Source organism: Hyaena hyaena, unplaced genomic scaffold, assembly GCF_003009895.1.
Source record: "Hyaena hyaena isolate Hyena2069 unplaced genomic scaffold, ASM300989v1 scaffold_474, whole genome shotgun sequence".
In the NCBI taxonomy this organism is placed as follows: Eukaryota; Metazoa; Chordata; class Mammalia; order Carnivora; family Hyaenidae; genus Hyaena; species Hyaena hyaena.
Genome location: NW_024081104.1, coordinates 347,867 through 368,490, shown reverse-complemented (window position 1 = coordinate 368,490; position 20,624 = coordinate 347,867). Strand labels below are relative to the sequence as shown.

The following is a 20,624-nucleotide window of genomic DNA, read 5'->3' as shown; positions in this document are numbered from 1 at the left end:
ACGCGCCTGCGCCACTCGCCCACGCGCCTTACTGACGTCGCCCCGCCCCTTGCTCTGCGCGTGCGTGACCCCGCCTTTCCGCCGGCGTTGCTAGGACGACGGCGCGTTCCTCGCAGCCCGGCCAACGCCCTGGCCTAGCTGCAGTGCGCAGTCTCGGAGCCTACGCGGGCCCCGCCCCGCCCGCAGGGAAACAGGCGCGCGGCGATGACGTCTCGGGGGCCTGGCCGGGCGTCGCGGACTCCGGAGATGGAGGAAAAGGAGCAATTACGGCGACAGATCCGTCTCCTGCAGGGTGGGTCGGGTCGGGTCGGGCCCGGGTCGCGCGTCCCTTTCTTTACTCTTCCTTACCTCACGGCGGCCCACTGCCCGCCTCCCCGGAGGCGGTCGCTCTGCGCCCGCGGTCTCGACGGCCAGGTCGTGTCGGGTGGGGACGTGGGTAGGGTCGGGGAGGCGGTGGGGAACCCGGGAGGGCATCCCGGCCGGCTGGGGTCAGCCCCTTGCCCGTTTCTCCAGACGGGTACTGCGGGTCCGTCAAGCGCTGCGGCGGGTGGCGGCGGGGCCGTCGCTTAGTAACCGGCGGGAGGCGTCTCCCCCAACCCCCACGGGCGGGCACTTCCTCGGCGCCCTCTCGCTCCGGGTGCCCGTGGGGTGGAGGGCTTGTCCAGGTGCCGCGCGGCAGAGCCCCCGGACGCCTCGTTTTGGCTCCTTCCTTCTATACAGCCACAGTCTCCTTGATGCTCTAGGCCCCCACTCGCCAGCCCTGTTGCCCATCTTTTCAGTTTTTACACCCAAGTTGAAATTTTTGTACTGAAAAAATCTCCCCATTTAAAGTTACTCCCATAAAAAGAAGACTTCAGGACTTGGAAAGTGTGTGTGTGGGAGAGTCCAAGCGGGCTGGTCCAGCCTGCCAGGGGCTTCTGTCACACCTGACCTGGGTGTCCCCACGTCTGGACATGGCTTTCTCTGGGCCTGGGGACAGGACTCGCGGTGGGGAAGTGTTGTGATGGAGGGGCTAGCTGCTGGGTTGTTGGTTGAGGCGTAACCCCTTGGGGTGCTCCAGCTGAGGCCTCTAGGCCTCCTGCCCCCGGGACCACTATCCACTGCTGGGGCTCCAGACCATCAGGCTTCTTCTCCTCGTAGAGGGGGATGGCGTGACATTCCGGTCACCTGTGGAGCGCTCAGGAGCGTCGCTTGTCTTACACTCACTGTCCTGTGTGCCAGGCAGGGGGCTTAGTCAGGAGCACTCCTGCCCCCTTTCTGGCCGCGGGCAGGCCAGAGGGCCTCTGTGGCTGACTGGACCCCTCGTTGGGGTGTTAGAGCGTGGGGCCTTGCTGGTCTCTTCATATCGCGTCACGCTTTGCCTCAGAGCGTGTGGACCCTGCGTAACACCCCTGACGAGCCGGGCGCACGAGGCCCCGGGAGTGCGTTTTCCGTATGAGCAGCTGGAGCTAGGACTAAACAGGCGGATGGGGGGCTCAGGGAAAGGACGGGCCGAGGGAGTTCGGGCTGAACCGTCCTGGGGCCCCAGGGCGGGGCTCACGGGGGGGGGGGGGGGTGTCTGTGCGGTGTCTTGTCAGCCGATGCGCCTCCCTGGGGCTGGACTGTGGGCTGATTTACTGTCAGCCTCTGGTTAATTGGACCTGCGATTCTGCCTCCTCAGGTCTGATTGACGACTACAAAAACCTCCATGGCAATGCCCCTGCCCCGGGCACGTCAGCTGCTCCCTGCTGGCAGCCACCGGCCTACGGCAGCAGCCGGGCCTTCAGCACCAGCTGCCCCCGGCCCGGCCGGAGGGGCTTCTCCCTGAGCCGCGGGCCTGCATGGCGCAAGAAATACTCCCTTGTGAATCGCCCCCCCGGAGCCTCAGAGCCGCCCGGTGACGGTGCTGCGCAGCCACCTCTCAGGGCTGGGGGCAGTCAGGGTCCTGAGCCCCCGCAGTGTGTCCTGGAGAGGCAGGTCCAGCTGAGTTCGGATCAGAACATGGTCATCAAAATCAAGCCACCATCAAAACCGGGCTCAGCCAGCACCACAGGGGTCTCCCGGGGTTCCTTGGAAGAATATGAGGACCCCCCCTGGAGTAACCGCAGGCCCCAGGAGGGTGAGGGCGAGCCCCCTGGTGGACACCGGCAGCCCTCAAGGCCAGGAAGAGCCAAGGGAAGCTGCGATACAGAGGACCCCCTTCTGGTCTGCCAGAAGGAGCCTGGCAAGCCTCGCGTGGTGAAGTCTGTGAGCAGCATGAGTGACAGCCCCTCAGAGCCCCGGCGGACTGTCAGCGAGAGCGCAGTTGCGGTCAAGGCGCGCTTCCTGTCCTCTAGCCTGGCCCAGCGCAGTGGCGCGGCTCTGGGCCGGAAGGCGGGCTCACACTCCGTGGCCAGTGGTGCCGCCCAGCTCCTTGGAGACGGGAGAGTGAACGCTGGCCACCCAGATCAGCCCGCGTCCTCGGGCTTGGTGGCAGGCCCAGCCAGACCAGCTTCTGGACCCAGGCAGGCCCGGGAGGCCTCCCTGCTCATGTCCTGTCGGACCAGCAAGTTCCGGAAGAACAACTACAAGTGGGTGGCTGCTTCAGCAAGGAGCCCGCGGGCCGCTCGCAGGGCCCTCAGTCCCAGAGCAGCCGCGGAGGCCGCGTGCAAGGCCCCCTCTGGCACGGCAGAACAGGCGGAGAAGCCGCAGCTCAGGGCCGCTCCGGAAGCCAGGCCCAGGAGGTCGGCCGCGTCCTCGGAGCTCGGGCCCTGCCCCAGCAAGTACAAGTGGAAGGCGTCCAGCCCCTCGGCCTCCTCCTCCTCCTCCTTTCGTTGGCAGCCTGCAGCTGGCAGCGAGGACCAGGCCTCCCATCTCTCTCCAGTCCCGTCTAGGTCCCCCGCAGGGGACAGGCCAGGAGTGGGACCCGGTGGCTCGAAGCCCCTTTTCAGCGAGACCCCACTCTCGGCGTACAAAGTGAAGAGCCGCACCAAGATTGTCAGGAGGCGAGGAGGTGCTAGGTGGGTGCTCCTGGCAGCGCCCCAGGGTCCTGTCTGCGCAGGCAGGGGGCCGGCCTGGGCCTGGCGGCTTCCCGTTGGGTGTGCAGAGCGCGTGGGAGGGCCCACCTGCAGAGCGGAGGAAATGAGGTATAAGTGGCGGTGCTGAGGTGCCCAGTGCGAATGAGGCCAGGGTTCCTGGGGTAACAGGGGCTCCCCTCCCCGGTTCCTGTTGGTGAGAGACCAGAGGCTGCTGGGGCAGCTTTTCTGGGCCCACAGGGTTTGTGGATGATGCTTGGTACCCAGGCCAGGCTTTGGGTGCGCAAACCCAGGGAGCATCGGGGAGAGGTCTGCCCCCTCGGCAGCCAAGTGACCAGGTGAGTCACTGTCTCACTGAACACGTGTCATTTTCCTGGCCCTCCACGCTCAAGGATTGTGAAGAGGCTAAAAAATGACATCGTGGCTTAGGGCTGGGTTTGGCGTCGGGCTTCGTCACGCCAGCTGTTAACTGCAAGGGCAGAATCATTCTCACTGATCCCCTTGGGGGTCCTTCCTGCTGTCTGACCTTGGTCCTTGGCCCTGCTCTCCCAGACACGTGCCAAGTTATGTGGGCTCTCCTGCCTTTTCAGCACAGTGGCCGCCCCCTGTTTGAGCTGGTGTGGACAGGGGAGCGTGAGCAGTAGCCCATCCTGAAGAGGTGGCTGGGGAGACTGGTGGCAGCTCCCCTCTGCCATGGCTCCTTAGCGCCGCCCCAGCCCCATTGGGGAGTTCATCTGGCCGAGGGAGGCGCAGGGGCCCCGGTGCAGATACACCGGGTAGGGGTCAAGGGTTGGGGGCTGCTCTCCCTCTGCCTCGGCTCTGGGCTTTGAAGGGGAAGAGGAGGGCAGGGGCAGGGTAGAGGCCGTCAGGCAGCCACTGCTGATGAGCTGGGCAGGCTGGCGGCCCCCCCCTCCCCCGCCCGGGGCGGACTGCCTCCCCGGGGTGATTCCCCGGTGCTGGAGTCTGGGTGGGCAGGGGTGGATGGGGAGAGCCTCTCCGCTGGGGGAGCCCATTGGGAGCTGCCTGCTCTTTTGTCTCTGCAGCCTCCCTGGTGACAAGAAGAACCCACCCCTGCCTGCCGCCGCTGCCAAGAGCCAGTTGAGCCTGCGGCGGAGGCAGGCCCTCCGGGGGAAAGGCAGTCCCGTCCTGAAGAAGACCCCCAACAAGGGCCTGACACAGGTCACCAGGCACCGGCTGTGCTGCACGCCTCCTGGCCGGGCCCACCTCCCCACCAAGGAAGGTACGCCCGGGAGGAGGGGCTCCGAGGAGTGCGCCGAGCCCGGGCTGTGAGCCCTGCCTCTCTGTGGTCTGCGGCGGCCACCTTCCCTGTCCTGAGGAGGCTCGGCCTGGGGCGCGGTGGGTGGCTTGGGCCAGAGTTCGGATGGACATCTGTCCCCACAGATAAGCCGTCACGCTGGGACGGTGCTCAGGGCCAGCTGTGGCGGGTGGCTGTGTCCACAGGCCCCTTTGCGTCCCACTCCGGGTGCTGGGGGTCGCGGAGGCATGGGGCACGGGTGGTCCCTTCTGCTCTCCTGAGGCCTGCATCCTAGCCCATGGGACACTGAGACGTTTTCATAGTGACTTGCGGCGAGGAGACTGCGTCGGGGCAGTTGGAGACCAGGTGGCCAGGCCAGGGGCCTCACTGTGGTGGTATTTCAGTGAAACTTGAGTAACGGGTGTGGTATGAGGCGGCTTGGGGAAGGATGTCCCCATCGCAGGCTGGGAATGACCTGAGTAGCCACGGCTATGCCCGATTCTTGCTCTGAATGGAGGCTGAGGGGAGTCGGGGACCGTGGCTGTGGTTCCTGGTGGCTGGCTGTGACCGAGGTGTGCCCGGCTGGTCTCAGCTTTCTGGGTCCTCTGTGCACAAGCTGCCCTCCGTCGGTAGGAGTGAGTGCACAGAGTGATTTGGGCCCCAGACGTGGCCCTCGGGGAGGGCTGCCCTGGCCCTGGCCGGCCTGCGGGCTCCCTGCTTCCTGCCCTGCCTTCTTGGGGCCCAGAGTGCCCGGGAGAGCTGGCTTCCCGGAGCCCCAGTGAGCGTCTGCCGGGCGTCACCCCCCTTTGCTGGGCCTGGAAGCAGGTGTTCGTTGAGCCAGGTGTTGAGTGGGGCCGGGTCACAAGAGGCCGGGGCCCTGGGCTTCTCTGCACCCTCTGGTCTCCCGGGTGCATGGTGTCCTAATGCAGGGGTGGGCACTGAGGGGGTTTGTGGGACATCTCACGTGGGCACACTTTGACCTCTTCAGCCCGTGCCCTTGGTGTAGCTTTGTTGCCTTCCCAGGAGTCCAGCGGGGCTGGCCTTGACTGTGGCCTGGCCAGGCCTCTGCCTTCCCTGTCGCCAAGGAGCCTGGTGCGGGGACGGACGGGCCTGAGCCAGACCGTTGCCATCCCGCGTAGCAGGCACCCTGGAGGAAGGAGCGCTCTGCGCATCCACAACTTCTCCCATTCAGGCACTGGGGGCCCGCAGCTGCAGACCCCTCTGTAGATGAGGCAGGGGGCGGGCAACACGGGGCCCCTACACAAAGCTGAGCCTTCCTGCCAGGCAGGTGGTGGGTGAGCTGCAGTGTGCTGCTGCCTGCTCCCAGCAGGAGGGCCCTGTGCGCCTGGGGGCGGGGGCGGGGCTGGCTTAGCTGGACTGGACCCGACTGGACCGACCGGCCTGCAGCGGCCTTTCTACCCCAGCTGCTGGCTGCGGGGCCGCCGGGGAGAGAAGGGCACTGGCCACCTAGGCAGCGTCCTGGGGCCATGGCCTGGAGCTGGCACCCTCAATAGTGACCCAGGCCAGATTGTTGTAGGACGCCCACTGTGGCTGCCAGGTGGAGCCCGGCCTGGACGAGCGAGGGGCTGATGGGGGTGCTGGGTCTACGGATTTGGGGGGGAGGCGGTGTCTGCGTGGGTCAGCCCTGGAGCGCTGCCTCAGGCTCAGGCCGTGCTTGCCTACCTTGCTTATCGGGCCTGGGATGACCGGTTCTCTGGGCCTCGAGCAGTACCAAGTGCGGGCTGAGGACACGGAGGCTGCCCCCCGCTGGTAGGGTGCGCAGTGCTGCGTGGGAGGAGGAGAAGGGCTTTGGGCAGGGGGCGGGGCTGAGCTGAGGGGCTGACACAGCCCTGCCTTCAGGCTTCTCGCTTCTGTCTCCTCAAGGAGGTGATGGGTTAGCTGTGGTTAGAGGAAGACCCTTGCTCCCACCTCCCTGGCAGGAAGTGCAGGGCTGGGTGGGGGAGAGTCCTGCTGGGGGAGAGGCTTGGAGAAGGCTTCTGCTCACTCACTGATCCATCCCCTCCAGCCGTCCACCCATCTATCTGTCTGTTCGTCCGCTTGCCTGTCTGTCCATCCACCCCTCACCCACCTTCTATCCGTTTATCCACCACCCCCTCTTACCCTCCGTCCCCGACTCGCCCGTCCCCCATCGGTTCTCCATTCCTGTGTCCCCTACCGTCCCGCATCTCCCCGTTTATCCCTTGCCATCACCCCCACCATCCGGTGGGTGTGCATCGAGGGCCTCTGTGCGGGGCAGCGTGCTGGCTCCCATGGGCCGCGTCGTCGTCCTGAGGACCGGCAGCCGCCCGGGTGTGGTAAACTAGCTGAAAAGCTCCTCTCAGGTGGTGAACGTGCTCAGAGGAAAAGGACACACTGGGTGAGGTGGTGGAGAGCCGTTGGGATGCGTGTTCAGCTTTGGCCAAGCAGCTGGTGTCTCTGAGGAGGGGCTGTCCAGACTGAGAGCTGCGTGAGGGGAGGAGGCGTAAGCGCGGTGCCCGTCTGCAGGTGGAGGGCACGGGTGGGGAGGAGCTCCGTGTTGTGCTGCGGGAGCAGGGAGGGGGCCTGTGTGGCTGGCATCCCTGAGGCTGGGACGCCCCCCCCCGCCCCCGCCCCCCAGGCTGCAGGGAAGGCGGGACCTGATGGCGGGTGGGTGGAGCAGGCCTCAGCAGGGCAGCGGTGACTTGGGACCTGCATGAAGACGCTCGGGGGTGTGAGGCGGCTGTACTGGGGGCCCCAGGGATGTCCGGCAGGCCTGGAGGGGGCAGTGAGCCAGGAAGAGCCTGTGGCAAGGTCAGGGAGTGGGGTCCTCATTCTCACAAGTGGGCGGGAAGCTCAGGGAAGATGCTTGTGCACGGGACTGAAACTCTGGGCACGTGGCTCCAGACCTGCCACCCCGAGGCCCGGAGACTGGCTGCGGCGGCTGTGGTGGGAACAGCATTTCCCTGGGTCCAGTGCTACCAGGGGGTCAGCGGGCGGCTCCCCCAAGCACCTTCTTCTGCAGGTGCTTCCTGCAGAAGCTTCCCTCCTGTCTCCCTCCGCCCCCTGCTCCACCTGCCTGTCCCCAGGCCAACTGCGAGCTGCCTCACACACAAGTTTCCATTTACTGCTGTGGGCATTTGGGGTGCAGACCCTGGGCTCTGGGGCTCAGGGCTCGCCCCCCCACCCCCACCCCGCAGTGCCTCCCTGTGGTGGACAGGCTGCTCTGAGGCTTCTCTTCCCCTTTTCCCCAACTCAGACCGTTGGCTCAGGTCCAGACTTCCTTGGAGCAGCGTAGGGGAGGGGCCTGAGCCCTTGTGGGCTCCTGGCCTGGGCGAGGATGGAGTAAGGAGAAGGGCCAGGCTTCCAGAAGCTGCGGCCCCCACCAGGTCCCTTTTTCAGCCCTGCCGAATGCCGGTGGCCAGCAGAGGGCGTACTTGCCCCTCTTATTCCTCCGTCCACCTTTTTCTGGTAATTGATTGCCTAATTTCCTCTTTATGTGAAAGAAAGCAGATATCAAGTAATTTGCAGCAATAACCTGCTAATGCTGGGCCAGTATCGAAACTCCCCTGTTCATTTCAAGTGGCAGATAAAACACTAATACATAATTATCCTTGCAAATTGGATTGTTTTAAATAACCAAAAGGCTACGGCCAGGAGAAAGCGATCCCATCTCCCTTGAGTTACTATTGCAGTGTAATTGCCGCGTTCAATCAATTTCCCTGGCATTAGAAATTCCATCACAATCAACATTAAGCTTTATTCATTGTGATGGCTAAGAGCCGGGCCATTTCTCCTCTTTTTCTTAACTGGCAAAATTAATCAGTGAAAAGATTTTAAACATTTACCCGTGCGAAAGAGGTCAGCTCTGCCACTATATTGCTCAGCAGATAAGGGTGCTAATAAAAAGAAAATTGAATTACTAATGATCACCAGGAACAGAGTATATAAAACCTGGCAATCGCCAGTTCAGGAAAAGGGAGAATCAATTTTCTTGGGACAAGGTGTGCTCATTTTTTATTTTGGCGCATATTATCAGCAATTTAATTTGAGAACGCATAAACAGGAGGAAACAGTTAGGGAATAATGAGCCCGGAGGTGTAAAGTGCCGCAGGATATATGCTGTACACAATTTATTTGGCACAACAGATAATCGCTTTAATTGAATTCAAAACTGCATTGTTCAGCAGCCGTGTGGCCGCTGGTGCTTTGGGCCTTGGGGACTGAGCTTTATGAAGATCTCGCCTGCCTCCCCTCCTGCTTTCTCTCCTCTGCCTCCCCCTGGCCTCCCCTCCCAGGCTCCCCTGCCCTCAGACCCTCCTGCCGGGTTACCTAGGGCCAAACTTCGGTGGAGGGTAAGGCAGGTGGCCTTCAGGGACTCCCTGTGCTCCCCACCTCTCTGCCTCTCGCCTTCCTTCGCTCTTCTCCCGGGGAGGAGTCTGTTGGCAGCTGGGGGATCAGGAGGTGACAGTTGAGGAAGGGCCCAGGGGAGCGTCATTTGCTGAGGACTGGTGGGGTCTGCCACATTTTAACTGCGCAGAGACCCTGCTTGATCTGTCTCAGCTTCGTCCAGAGCAGAGGGAAGAACACCGTTTATAGGCCTCAAGAACCGGGTCCGACTTACCGCCCATGTAATTGTGGCAGTTGGTGGCCCGGCCTGTGCGGTCTGCAGTGCACCCGGCCCACGTTGGCTCCTGCTCCAGCCTGGGTGTGGGGGCCAGCTCGGCTTGCCTCTGTCCCCGCTGGACCCCCCTGAAGTGGCAGGCTTGAGGCGCGCCATCGAGCGGGGCTCATATGCAGAGCGGGTGCTTCGCAGCCCCCTCGCACCAGGCCCTAGGCCAGGGTGCCTCAGAGTGGCCGCAGGTCAGGGGATCCCTGCCAGCCACGTGGAAATGTTTGCCATCCTGTGCCCGGGAAAAGCCGTGGGTGGGTGGTGGTGGCGGCACCTCCCAGAAGCCACTCGGGTGGGAGGGCCCTCCTCCTCACCTGCCCGGGACGGCAGTACCATGCCCTCCTCTCCCTCCCCTGCTTCATCTTGAGCCTGGGACCCTGCGCAGGATGCCCCGGGGCTGCACAGATGAGGGGCTGCTGTGGGAGGTGAGGGTGAGGGTCTGACGGCCACTCAGGGCTGAGGGGGCAGGGATGCAGCTGGCGGGAAGAGCCCAGTTTTCACGGCAGCCTCGGGGACAGACCTGAAGTTGCCCGGGCCCGCCCAGGAGCCAGGCCTCACACCGCTGCTCCGTCTGCCCATGGGCCGCGTGGGTGGAGACTCTGCCGTCTCCTGTGTGCAGACGAGAAGTGGGGTGTCCGCTCGCCCTAGGTCATTACCAGACAAGGCAGCTGTGGTCTTGGTCCCTTGTCTGGGTCTGACCGGGTCTTCACCGTATATAGCCCATGACAGTCCCCTGGTGGTCGTATCCAGTAAGGAGGGTCTCTGGCTGGGATTGCCCGGTGCTGGGGGGGGACACCTATTCCCTGTGTCCATGTTTCTCTGAGCCCCCAAGTGAGCTCCCCTCCGGCCCTGCCGCCCCCTTCCCCCGGTACCTGGGCCCCTCAGCAGACCCTGTGGGTGGCTCCTCCCAGTCCCAGAGTGGGGACACAGTGCTTGCTCAGTAGGGAACCTCCCCATCCCCCAGCCCCTGGGTGGAGACTCTGGGGGCTGCCCCCCTTGCGCATCCCCTTTTGGCTCCTCAGGTGTGTGCACCTGGCCTGCTGTCCTAGGGCCTGAAGGGCTGTCCCGTTGCTCTTGGAGACGACAGAGCATGCCCTCTCCGACCCCTGGGCATCAGAGCCTTTCTGGGTGTGCTCCACCTCCCGCCATCTCTCCCCTCTAGCAGCTGGGGCAGGGGGGTTCTTCAATGCAGTTCTCACTTCGCTTCCTTTTCTGAAGGCCTATGGCTCCTTGTGCATGGAAGAGACCAGGGCTGTGTAGACAGGGCCCCGCCCCTCTGGCCAGGCCCTGCCCCCTCCAGCCCAGGTCCCCAGTGACCGGGGCCAGGCAGTGGGCCAGGCAGCAGCACTGCAGCATCCCTCTCGGGAGGCAGCCCCAGGCCCATGTGTAGCGTGTGCTGGCGTCATGGCTGCGGGCGGGTCAGTGGGCAGAGGGAGCAGAGGAGAGTCTCTGGCGCTGCCCTGGGTCCCACGGGAAGGAGGCATGTTCTCGCCGCTGGTGCCCCTGGGCATTGGGATGGTTGGGAGCAGAGGGGTTTTTGGCTTAGAGGGGCTGCGCCCCCAGCCTGCACTGCAGCCACGCTCTGGGTGGGCCCTCCGAACTGGGTGGCCTCACTGGGAGGCGGCTGTCCTGGATGCAGGCTGTTGGGCGGTGCTCAGACTCTAGGGACAGTGTGGGGGAGTGAAGGAGTTGGGGATGGGCCGTCACTGCCTGCCCAGGGCTAGCCCCCGGGATGTGACGTGGGCCTTTCATGGTGCTGGCTAGCTCTCCCCTGCTGAGCTAGCCCTCGGCTGCCCCCCCCCGTCCCAGCCCTGGGAGTGGGGATCTTGCAGCTGACACCAGGGGCCCCGGGGGCAGGGATGCCTGGCACTGACCACAGTCCCAGGAGGGTCCTGGCTCCCCTGCTGAGGGGGAGGAGGGAGGCAGGCTTCCTGTGTCATGGTGGCAGAGGGGGCCCCATGGGGCCGGGGCTGGGTGACTTTATGGAGGTGTGTCCTTCCTGTCCCACGGGGTGCTGGGAAGCCAGCCCACGGCTTGGGAGCCTTCCACACCTGTGATGGGGCCGAGGGTCATGTCCGGGGGCTGCCGTGTTGGTAGAAGGAGCCGGGGAGTCGGGGCTGGGGCAGGGCCTGGCAAAGGCCGGCCTGGATGGCTGCCACAGTTTCCCCATCATGCCACCCAGAGGTCTGCTGGTCTGCCGTCGCACAGTGCTGCGTGGTTGGCTTGTTCAGTTTTACCTAGGCAGACGCTGTGAAGAGCAGTTAAATCCGGAGTCCTGCTTTCCTAAGGAAAAGAGAAAGTGCTGAATTAGATGCTCGAAAGGCAGTCGCAGCGATCCCAGAGCCTTGCATAAATTATCAGGCGCATCGGAGGCCTGGATTTCAGTTTGCCGCGGCCGTGCTAATTAATTACCCGTAAGGCCCGGCGTAGGAGTGCGTGTGCGTGTGCGTGTGCGTGTGCGTGTGGGCACCACGCTTGCCTGGCTCCCAGGCTGGTTCAGAGCCCTCAGGGAAGCCATGACCACACAGAGCTGGGGACTCCCGAATGATGCTGTGAAGCCTGCCTGGCTGGGCCAGGAGGGGTGGCATCCTCAGGGCAGCCGGAGCTTGTGGCCCTGGGGAGCGCATGCCCCTCCCGTTGGCCTGGGGCTCTAGGCGGGGACAGCCTGGGCTGCCCCTTGTGTCTGGTGGTCAGGATGCGCTGCTGGTGGTGTACCCCCAAGTACGGGCCCCCTTGCCCACTGAGCCCAGCCTGGTTTGAGGCTCCCTTTCATTCTGGTAGGCTTGCAGGTGCCTGCCCGTCGGTGGACGCCAGGGTGCAGGGTGAAGGCTCTTCTACGCCCCTGTCGTGAGCCTGCCAGCTGCTGCCCTGTGGCCCTCCCTCCCCTCCGGCCCTGGTGCTCCTCTTTGCTGCCGCCCCTGGGGGGTCTGTCCCACTGGCTTTCCTGGGTGCAACCCCTCCCACCCCTAGGAAAGGGGCCCAGCCTCAGCGGGGGCCCTCTGGTGCGAGGGTGGGGTTCGCTCACTTCCTAGAGGTGGGGCATGACCTTCCAGGTCTCTGGAAGTCGACACCTTCTCTCCACAACTGTCAGAATGCTGCTGGGCCCCCTCTCTCAGGCCTGGGGACCTGTTCCTCCCCCTGGGGCACCCCCCCATGCCTCTGTTTCCCGCGGTACCCTTGCCGTGGCCACCTGCAGCAGCACCAGGCCTCAGTGTGCTCAGGGCAGGGCTGCGTGTGGCCAGAGCTCCACGTGGATGTAGGTCCCCATCAAGGGGCCCCTGTGTTCCCACCTGGCCGGCCCCGTCCCGTGCTGGGTGTCTGCTTGTATGTTGGGGAGAGGCCCTGATGGAAGGAAGCGCCGATTTCCTTCGGTGTCTTGTGCCCAGTGCCGGGCTGGCATGGCAAGGGCAGGGGGGCCGGGGGAGAGCAGGTCTTTGGGAGAGGAAGCAGCTCAGCCAGTGCCTCCTGCCGCCACCCGTGGGGCCCCTCCTCTTCTTGCCGATTTCTCCTCTCTCTGTGCCGTTTGTGCCCCCAGTACGCCAACGTCGCTGAGCGTCATCGACCCTGAGCGCTGCTGGGCATGTGGCCTGGCGAGGCCCCAACTGCAGGGCGTGAAAAGGAGTGATGACAGCCCAGACGTGACTCTGGGTGGCAGAGAGAAACAGGGAGTGGCCACCTGACAGACAGTCAGGGAGGGAGTGCCCGGCTGCGCAGGGCTTTCTACGGGCCAGAGGCTGGAGAGAAACCGGGATGCCAGGGGGGTGCTCTGGGCAGAGAGCACACAGATGTAGCTTTCCTTCACCTGGGGTTGCCCGGAACGGAGGGAACAGAGGGGAACAGGGACGCCTATGGTGGCAGGGAGGACTAGCATCTGACGCTGCTGCCTCGCCCGGCCCAGGGAGGACCGTTCGGGAGGCTGGCCGTCCTTCCTTCCGACTCCAGCAGTGGAGGCCGGGAGCGTCTTCCTGCCCCACCTCTGTCCTAAGGCTGCCAGGCTCCTGAGCTGCCCTGGGCGCTGGGCTCTCGGGGAGGGGAAAGAGCCATGCTTGCTGAGCGACTGCGGTGCAGACTGAGCTCAAGGTGACCCAGCTCCCAAAGGCAGAAAGTGAGGCTGGGGAGGCGCCGGCCTTTCCCTCTGTGCGCAGTGGTCTGCACCTGACTGTGGCTGTGCCCACTTCTGCGGCCCGCGGAGCCACGCCTCAGAGCGTGCCAGCCCTCTGGGCTCCGGGCCGGCTGCAGAGCAAGTGCCAGTGGGCGCAGCGCTGGGGGAGCTCGCTGCCCCAGGTGTGGGCTTCGGGCACGGGGGCTGCTGTGTGACAGAGAGGGGCGGTGAGGAGGCGGCCCGGGAGGGCCATGCCCTTGTCCGCTGCGAGCCGGCCGCCGTGGGTGCTCGCTGAGTGCGGGTCCTAGTGCCGCGTCCGGGAGCAGAGCCGGTGAGCTTCTTGTCGGCCCCGACAGACGGATGAGGACACGGAGGCGCTCGGGCGGAGTGGCACCGGATGGCGGGGGCCCTGAGAGGCCTGGGTGTCCAGGTAGCAGTTGGCAGCGGCCTCGGCAGGTTGGCCTCTCAGGGCCCCTTCTGTCCTGTGAGCTCTGGGGCTGAGGACAGTGCTCTGTCTTGACTGGAGGCTCATACCTTGGCCCCGGGGGGGCTGGGGGCCCTGCCTGCTGTCTCTTGCCCCCTGTGGCATTTGGGGCTGGAGCTGGAGCGTCAGGCTGGGCACTGTGCCCCGGCTGCCCCCTTGGCGTGTCCTGGCCCCACAGTTTTGCCTAACAGAGGAGGGGCAAGAGTGTGACTCTGGACCCCCCCCCCCAGAGCAATGGCCAGGGCTGCTCAGGGACCGTCACCCCAGGGAGGGGTGGTCACCCAGGGAGAGATGGTGACCCCAGGGAGAGGAGGTCACCCTGGAAGGGATGGTCACCCAGGGAGAGGAGGTCACCCCGGGAGGGACGGTCACCCCAGGGAGGGGCACTGGGAGCTGCCCGGGAGGAAGTGCCCCGGAGGCCCGAGGGTTGGGGTGGAGTTCTTCCCTGCTAAGGGCAGCTGGGTGAAGGAACAGGACACGTGGGGGCAGGACACGGTGTCCTCGGGCTGGACCGTCTGGTCCCGGCCTCTGGAGAGGGATAGGGGCGGAGTTTCGTAGGGACAGCAGCCCTGTGGTGTGTCTCCTTCTTTGGGCTCAGCTTCCTAATGGTTGCGTGTTTGGTGCCTGGCCCCTTGGGGGGAGCAGGGCGAGGCTGCCGTGGCTCCCGAGGAACGTGCACGGGGAGCCCCTGCCCTGGCCGGCCCTGTGCCCACCTGGCAGCGACACCCCGCGGGCTCTCGGGAGCAAGCAGTGTGGCCCCGAGTCGGACCCAAGCTGCCCTTTGTGGATCCTCTGCTTGCTGTGAGGCTCGGAGGGGCTGGGTGGGCGCCTCCCAGAGAAGTGTGGAGGCGCCTTTGTCCTCTGTTCTCTGCGGCCTGGCTCTCCTCACTCCTGGCGTGTCACGGGGGGAGGTGCCGTGTGGGGTTCGTTGTCTGGATCTGGATCTGGATCTGGCTGCCTTCCTGCACGGGGCTGCCCCTTGGCTTGTGACGGAAGAGGGGCGGGTGGAGGGGCCGCTGTCCCGGGCACTGGAGCTGGCTGGTGCGTGCGCCCCTGACTCCAGGCCCTGGGCCGGTGCCCTGCGGGTCAGCAAGTGGGGAGCTGGGCAGCCGAGGCTGGAGCAGGGCCTCCTGTTCCGGGTCCCGACTGCCGCTGGACAGGCCGTGGCGGGCCCGAGCGCCGACGCCGCGCCAGGACCGGGCCGTAGGTCTCTTTTCTAAAACACGTGCTTGTAAGGTTACATTTCCCCTGAGCACGGCTGTATCCTGCAAGTTAATTAGTCTTGTTTTCACCAAAATTTTTTTCGAATTTTTCTCTGACCTATAGGTTTTTTAGAAGGGTATTGCTTCATTTCCAAACCTACGAGGGCTTTGAAGTTATTTGTAGTTACTGCTTTCTAGCTTGCCCCCCCTCCCCGTGTACAGCATGTGTGAGTTCAAGTCCTTTTAAGTTTGCGGAGACTTGTTTCATGGTCCAGCTTACGGTCAGTTTTGGTAAATCTCTTGGAGCGAGCAGAGTTCCAGTGGCTGCTGTGTGGCCACGTGAGGCGCTCGCACCCACTGCACCCATAGCGTTCGTGTGGGGGGGGAGGGGGTGTCTCCTCCCAGCCCCGAGGGACACGCCACACGCTTCCCCTGTGCTTGTGAATCTGCCCGTTTCTCTAGTTGTCAGGTTTTTCTTTTAAAAATTTTAAATGTTTGTTTAAAATTTTATGTCTGAGAGAGAGACAGTGTGAGCAGGGCAGGGTCAGAGAGAGAGACACACACAGAATCCCAAACAGGCTCCAGGCTCCAAGCTGTCAGCACAGAGCCCGACGCGGGGCTCAAACCCACGAACTGTGAGATCATGACCTGAACCGAAGTCAGGCGCTCCACCGACTGAGCCCCAGGCGCCCCTCTAGTTGTCAGTTTTGCATTAAGTGTTTTGAGGCCGCTTCACTGAGTGCAAAGCAGTTTGGAATGGTTGTATTCCTGGCGGATTGAATCTTTGAAGGTTATGCAATGTTCTTTTTTGTTTCCAATAATACTTACTGCCATTTTTTCTTTTAATTTTTTTTTTTTATGTTTTCTTTATTTCTAGGAGAGAGAGAGAGGGACAGCGTGAACAGGGGAGGGTCAGAGACAGAGGGAGTCACAGACTGAAACAGGCTCCAGGCTCTGAGCTGGCAGTCAGCACAGAGCCCAACGCGGGGCCCAAACCCTCGAACCGCGAGATCATGACCTAAGCGAAAGTCGGACGCTTAACCGACTAAGCCACCCAGGCGCCCCTTTTCTTTTAATTTTTAATGTTTATTTTTGAGAGGGAGAGAGAGTGTGAGTGGGGGAGGGGCAGAGAGAGAGGGAGACACAGAATCCGAAGCAGCTCCAGGCTCTGAGCTGTCAGCACAGAGCCTGACACGGGACTTGAACCAACAAACCGTGAGATCATGACTTGAGCCCAAGTTGGACGCCCAACTGACTGAGCCACCCAGGTGCCCTTTAAATTGTCTTTTTTTAAAATTTGTTTTTATTTTTTGAGAGAATGAGAATGTGAGTGGGGGAAAGGGACAGAGAGAGAGGGAGAGAGAATCCCGTATCACGACCATAGCATGATCTGAGCCCACATCAGAGTTGGATGCTTAACTGACTGAGCCACCCAGGTGCCCTAAAATTGTCTTTATAAAGAAAGCTGTAGAGTTTTCACACTTGCTGTAATTACTAATGTATTTTGGCTTAAATCTCTGAGTTTCTATGGGCTTTTTCTTTGTTCTACCTGTTCTGTTCTTTTCTCTTTTTTTCCTTTCATTTAGATGTATTTTTTAATTCTATTTTGTCTTCTTTTAGCTTACTGTATGTTCTTTTATTTTGGTTTAGTGTTCTCCCCAGAGGTTATAGTGTGCATTTTAAAAAATTGTATGTATTTTTGGGAGAGAGAGAGGGAGGGAAGGGGCAGAGAGAGAGAGAAAGAGAGAATCCCAAACAGGTTCTGTGCCATCAACGCAGAGCCTGACATGGGGCTTGAACTTACGAACCGAGAGATCATGACCTGAGCCAAAACCAAGAGTTGGACACTTAACCGGCTGAGCCACCGAGGCGTTCCTTTAATGTGCGCTTTTTACTTAGTGATATTGATGCTTAGAGATGTATCGTGTGATCGCTTCCCAGGTGGTGTAAGCAGCTTGGAGTACTTCAACTCTATTTCCCTCTCTCGGCCTTTCTGTTCTAGAACTGTCATGATTTTAATTCTCTTTATATTTTAGATTTCACAGAACACGTTTAGATTTACCCATGGATTTATTTTTCACCTTCTCTTCATTCTTTCTTCTGTTTGAAGAACAGCTTTTAACGTTTCCTTTAACGTTGCGAGTCCGCTAAGGACCTTGTCTCTCAATAGATGTTTATTGAACTGTTTGGTTTCCGAGTTGGTCTCTGAAGGGTTTTGCCGTGTAAAGCACGCGGGGATGGCGGGTGTTTCCTTCGGCGCCGGGAGAGGCCTTCCCCTGCCTTCTGACGTCAGCTGCTGCGTGGGGGACATCGGCCGTCCTCCCGGGTGGCTGGTGACCGGGCTTGCCCCCTGGCTGCGCCCAGCTTTGCCGGCCTGCGGCAGCGGGCTGGGGGCGCGGGGGCGCTTGTGTTCATTCGGCTTCGCTTGCGTGACATCTCTAGCACCGTGGCTTGATGGCTTCCGTTTTGGAAGTTTCAGCCATCCTACCTCTGGCATTGCTCTCGCTTTATTCTTTTTTGCTTTCTGGGGTCTCAGCTATGATCACGTTAAACTCTTTCACCACAGTCTGTACGTTTCTGTGCTCTTTTCTGTGTCTGCCATATCTTTTTTCTATGCTTAAATCTGGACGGTTTCTTCTGACGCATCTTCTCATTGCTTGTTGTCTGCCCAGCCCTGTATAATCTGTTGTCACGCCGCCGGGGGCGGGGGGTTGCTTCTGCTATTTTTAAATCCCAAAATTTCCGTTTGTCTTTTCAAATAGTATTTAGGTCTCTGCCAAAATTTGCAATCTTGTCTTTAAGCCGTTGAATACATTAATCATATTTAAAGTCCATTGTGTTTTTTTTTTTTTTAAATCAAGTAATCTCTGCTCCCAGTGTTAGTCTTGAACTCGTGACCTTGAGATCAAGAGGCGCACGCTCCACCAGCAGCCCGCCAGGAGCCCTCTAAAGTCCGTGTTTGATCACTCAGTTATCTGTCCAATCCATTGTCTATTGTTTTTCTTTTTAATTTTTTAAATGTTTTTTTTTTAATTTTTAGTGTTTTATTTATTTCTGAGAGAGAGAGAGACAGTGTGAGCAGGGGAGGGTCAAAGAGAGAGGGAGATACAGAGTCTGAAACAGGCTCCAGGCTCTGAGCTGTCAGCACAGAGCCTGATGTGGGGCTCAAACCCACAAGCCGTGAGATCATGACCTGAGCTGAAGTCGGATGCTTCAGTGAGCCACCCAGGCGTCCCTAATTTTTAAAATGTTTTTGAGAGAGACAAGGTGCGAGTGGAGGAGGGGCAGAGAGAGAAGGAGACAGAACCCGAAGCAGGCTCCAAGTTCTGAGCTGTCAGCACAGAGCCCGATGTGGGGCTTGAACCCACAAACTATGGGATTATGACCTGAGCCAAAGTTGGACACTTAACTGACTGAGCCACCCAGGTGCCCATACTTCGTTTTGTTTTGTTTTGTTTTGTTTTGTTTTGTTTTGTTTTTTAATTAATTTCGAGACAGAGTGTAAGAGACTGAGCCGAGGCCTGGTCCGCCATCATCTTGCACACCTCCACCCGCCCACAACACTGCAGGCCTGGCCAGTGGCTTCCCGGCACTGGTCCCTCTGACGCAGGCCATCCCTTGCTGTACAAGAGGTCTCGTCCAAAAAGGCACATGCTCCCCCAGGGTCCTGTCAGGAAGGTGGAGTGAGCAGGGGAGGTGCAGAGAGAAGAGGAGAGAGACAGAACCCCAAGCACAGAGCCCAGTGTGGGGCTCAAACCCATGTACCATGAGACCACGACCTGAGCCGAAGTCAAGAGTCAAATGCTTAACTGACTGAGCCCCCCAGGTGTCCCTAAAATTCTTAGTTCTGGGTCAAGTTTGATTTGCTTGTGTGTCTGGTGATTTTGTTTTCCTTTTTGGATTTTTCCCCCCTTTTTTGTTTTTAAGTTTATTTTTGAGAGAGAGAGCGAGCGAGCGCACACACGAGTGGGGCAGCAGGGGCCCGAGAGCAAGGGGGACAGAGGGTCTGAAGCCAGGTCTGAGCTGTCAGCACAGAGCCTGAAATGGGGCCCAAAACCCACAAGCTGTGAAATCATGGTCTAAGCCGAAGTTGGACACTTAACCTACTGAGCCATCCAGGTGCCCCGTTTTTTTTAAATTTTTAAATGTTTATTAATTTGAGAGAGAGAGAGGGTGCGTGTGCATGTGTTGGAGGGTACGAGAGAGAGGGAGAGAGAATCCCAAGCAGGCCCCACTTTGCCAGCGTGGAGCCTGACACTGGGCTCAAACCCACAAACCATGAAGAGTTGAAATCAAGAGTCGGATGCTCAACTGACTGAGCCACCAAGGCGCCCCGTTTTTGTTTTGTTTATTTGTTTTGAAGTTTATTTGTGCAATCTGTATACCCAACCATGGGGCTCAAACTCTTGTCCCTGAGATCAAGAGCTACCTGCTGTACTGACCAAGCCCACCAGGCGCTCCCGTCTGCTTGTTTTGTACTGAGTGGTGGGTGTTGTGTACAGAGTTAAGTATGGAGATTATTCAAGGATGCATGATGATTCTTCCCCCAGACAGGATGTGGGGCCCTTGGGAAGGCAGGCCTGCAGAGGTCAGGGCAGTGTTGGGGGGGTGCCCCAGGGGTACAGTGCTCCAGCAGGCTGCCCGCCCAGGGGCTGTGTCCTGCCTCGGGGGTCTCTGTTCCGGGGTGGGGGGCGGGCTTGCGGGGCGTCGGAGGCTGCTGGCCCCAGCCCTCCTCCGACACAACCGCCAGGTGCTCACCTTGCCCGCAGGCTGGCCTGGGAGAGCAGGGTCTGTGCAGGGGGAGGGGTGAAGATGGGGGCACTGGGAGCCCACACAGCCCATCCCTGCATCTGGCCACCCACTTTCCTTCTGCAGGATGGGGGCACTGGGGTGCCCATGCCGTGCCCGGTGTGCGGTTGGCTGGGGAGGAAGGGTGGCTCTGAGCATCCCGGTGACCTGTGTTTGAGGACAGAAGCGGCTCGCTCCCCCGTGGCGTCTGGGAAGTCTCTGGGGCGTAGTGTCGGCAGCGCAGCCCGTGGGCCTCCCGGATGGCCGTGGCCTTGCTCCTGCCGGCCCTCCTGCCCCGGTCCAGGCCCCGGGAGGGACCTCTGTGGCCATGCCCAGTAGGGATGCAGAGTGCATGTGGCCGAACTGGGCAGCCCTGGCATCAAGTGTAGGCCATGGAACCTGGGTGAGGGGCCTCGGGGTGGGCACAGCGCCCAGAGGTGGGCACCGTGCTGCTGACTGGGGTTCAGTGACAATGGGGCAGGTGCTGCCCGTGAGGGCAGGCCCCTTGGGGACAACCAGGGGGCATCTCGGACTTCCGAGAGTGGTCCTGGGGGAATGGGCCCCGGTGCCCAGCCTGCCTGCAGGAGCAGGGCAGGGTCTCTGGTCCTAACCCAGGCCCTGACGGAAGTTCACTGCCTTGGGGGACACTCTTCTTGGCCTGGGTGGGGGGGCCCACGCGAGTGCAGGGATCGCTCTGTTGGCATGAGAAAGCCAGGAGGGTGGGGGCTTCTCCTCTGCGGGATATGGGGCTAGGGTGGGTCTTGGTGTTCTGAGCAGCTTGGCCCTGCTCTCCTAGCCCGTGCTGGGCCGGAGCTGCTGGTGGCTGGGAGAGCAGAGTCTGGGGACCCTGGGCCCGTCACCTCTGTGCACCTGAGGCCCCACTTCTCCTTGTGGGGGCCTCCGGGACACGAAGGTGGGAAAGGCTCTTTTCCAGGAGCCGGTGGGTGGGCGGGCAGGTGGCGGTACTGTCCTTGGAGCCCCCGGGCGGTGTCCCTGCAGGCCACCCTGCTGCCCGGGTCCTCACGGTACCATGCTGGAGCAGACCGAGCCTCTAGGGATAGGCGTCCCCATGCCCCTGGGGTCCGAGCTGGAACCCTTTGTCCTGCTCTGCCCAGGGAGGGGTCCCTCACCGCGGCCTCTGGAGGGCCGTGC

The 20,624-nt window shown here is 61.4% G+C and overlaps 1 protein-coding gene across 1 annotated transcript in view; it reads left to right on the top strand.

The window, feature by feature from the left end:
- Positions 1-204: 204 nt before the first annotated feature.
- The window catches only part of ZC3H3 (zinc finger CCCH-type containing 3), an 87,672-nt gene continuing 67,252 nt past the window's right edge, over positions 205-20,624 (top strand). Inside the window, exons 1-3 of the mRNA XM_039254121.1 lie at positions 205-292; positions 1,661-2,978; positions 4,037-4,233. Of these exons, the coding sequence (XP_039110052.1) occupies positions 205-292; positions 1,661-2,978; positions 4,037-4,233 (1,603 nt within the window). The remainder of the gene's footprint in view (positions 293-1,660; positions 2,979-4,036; positions 4,234-20,624) is intronic.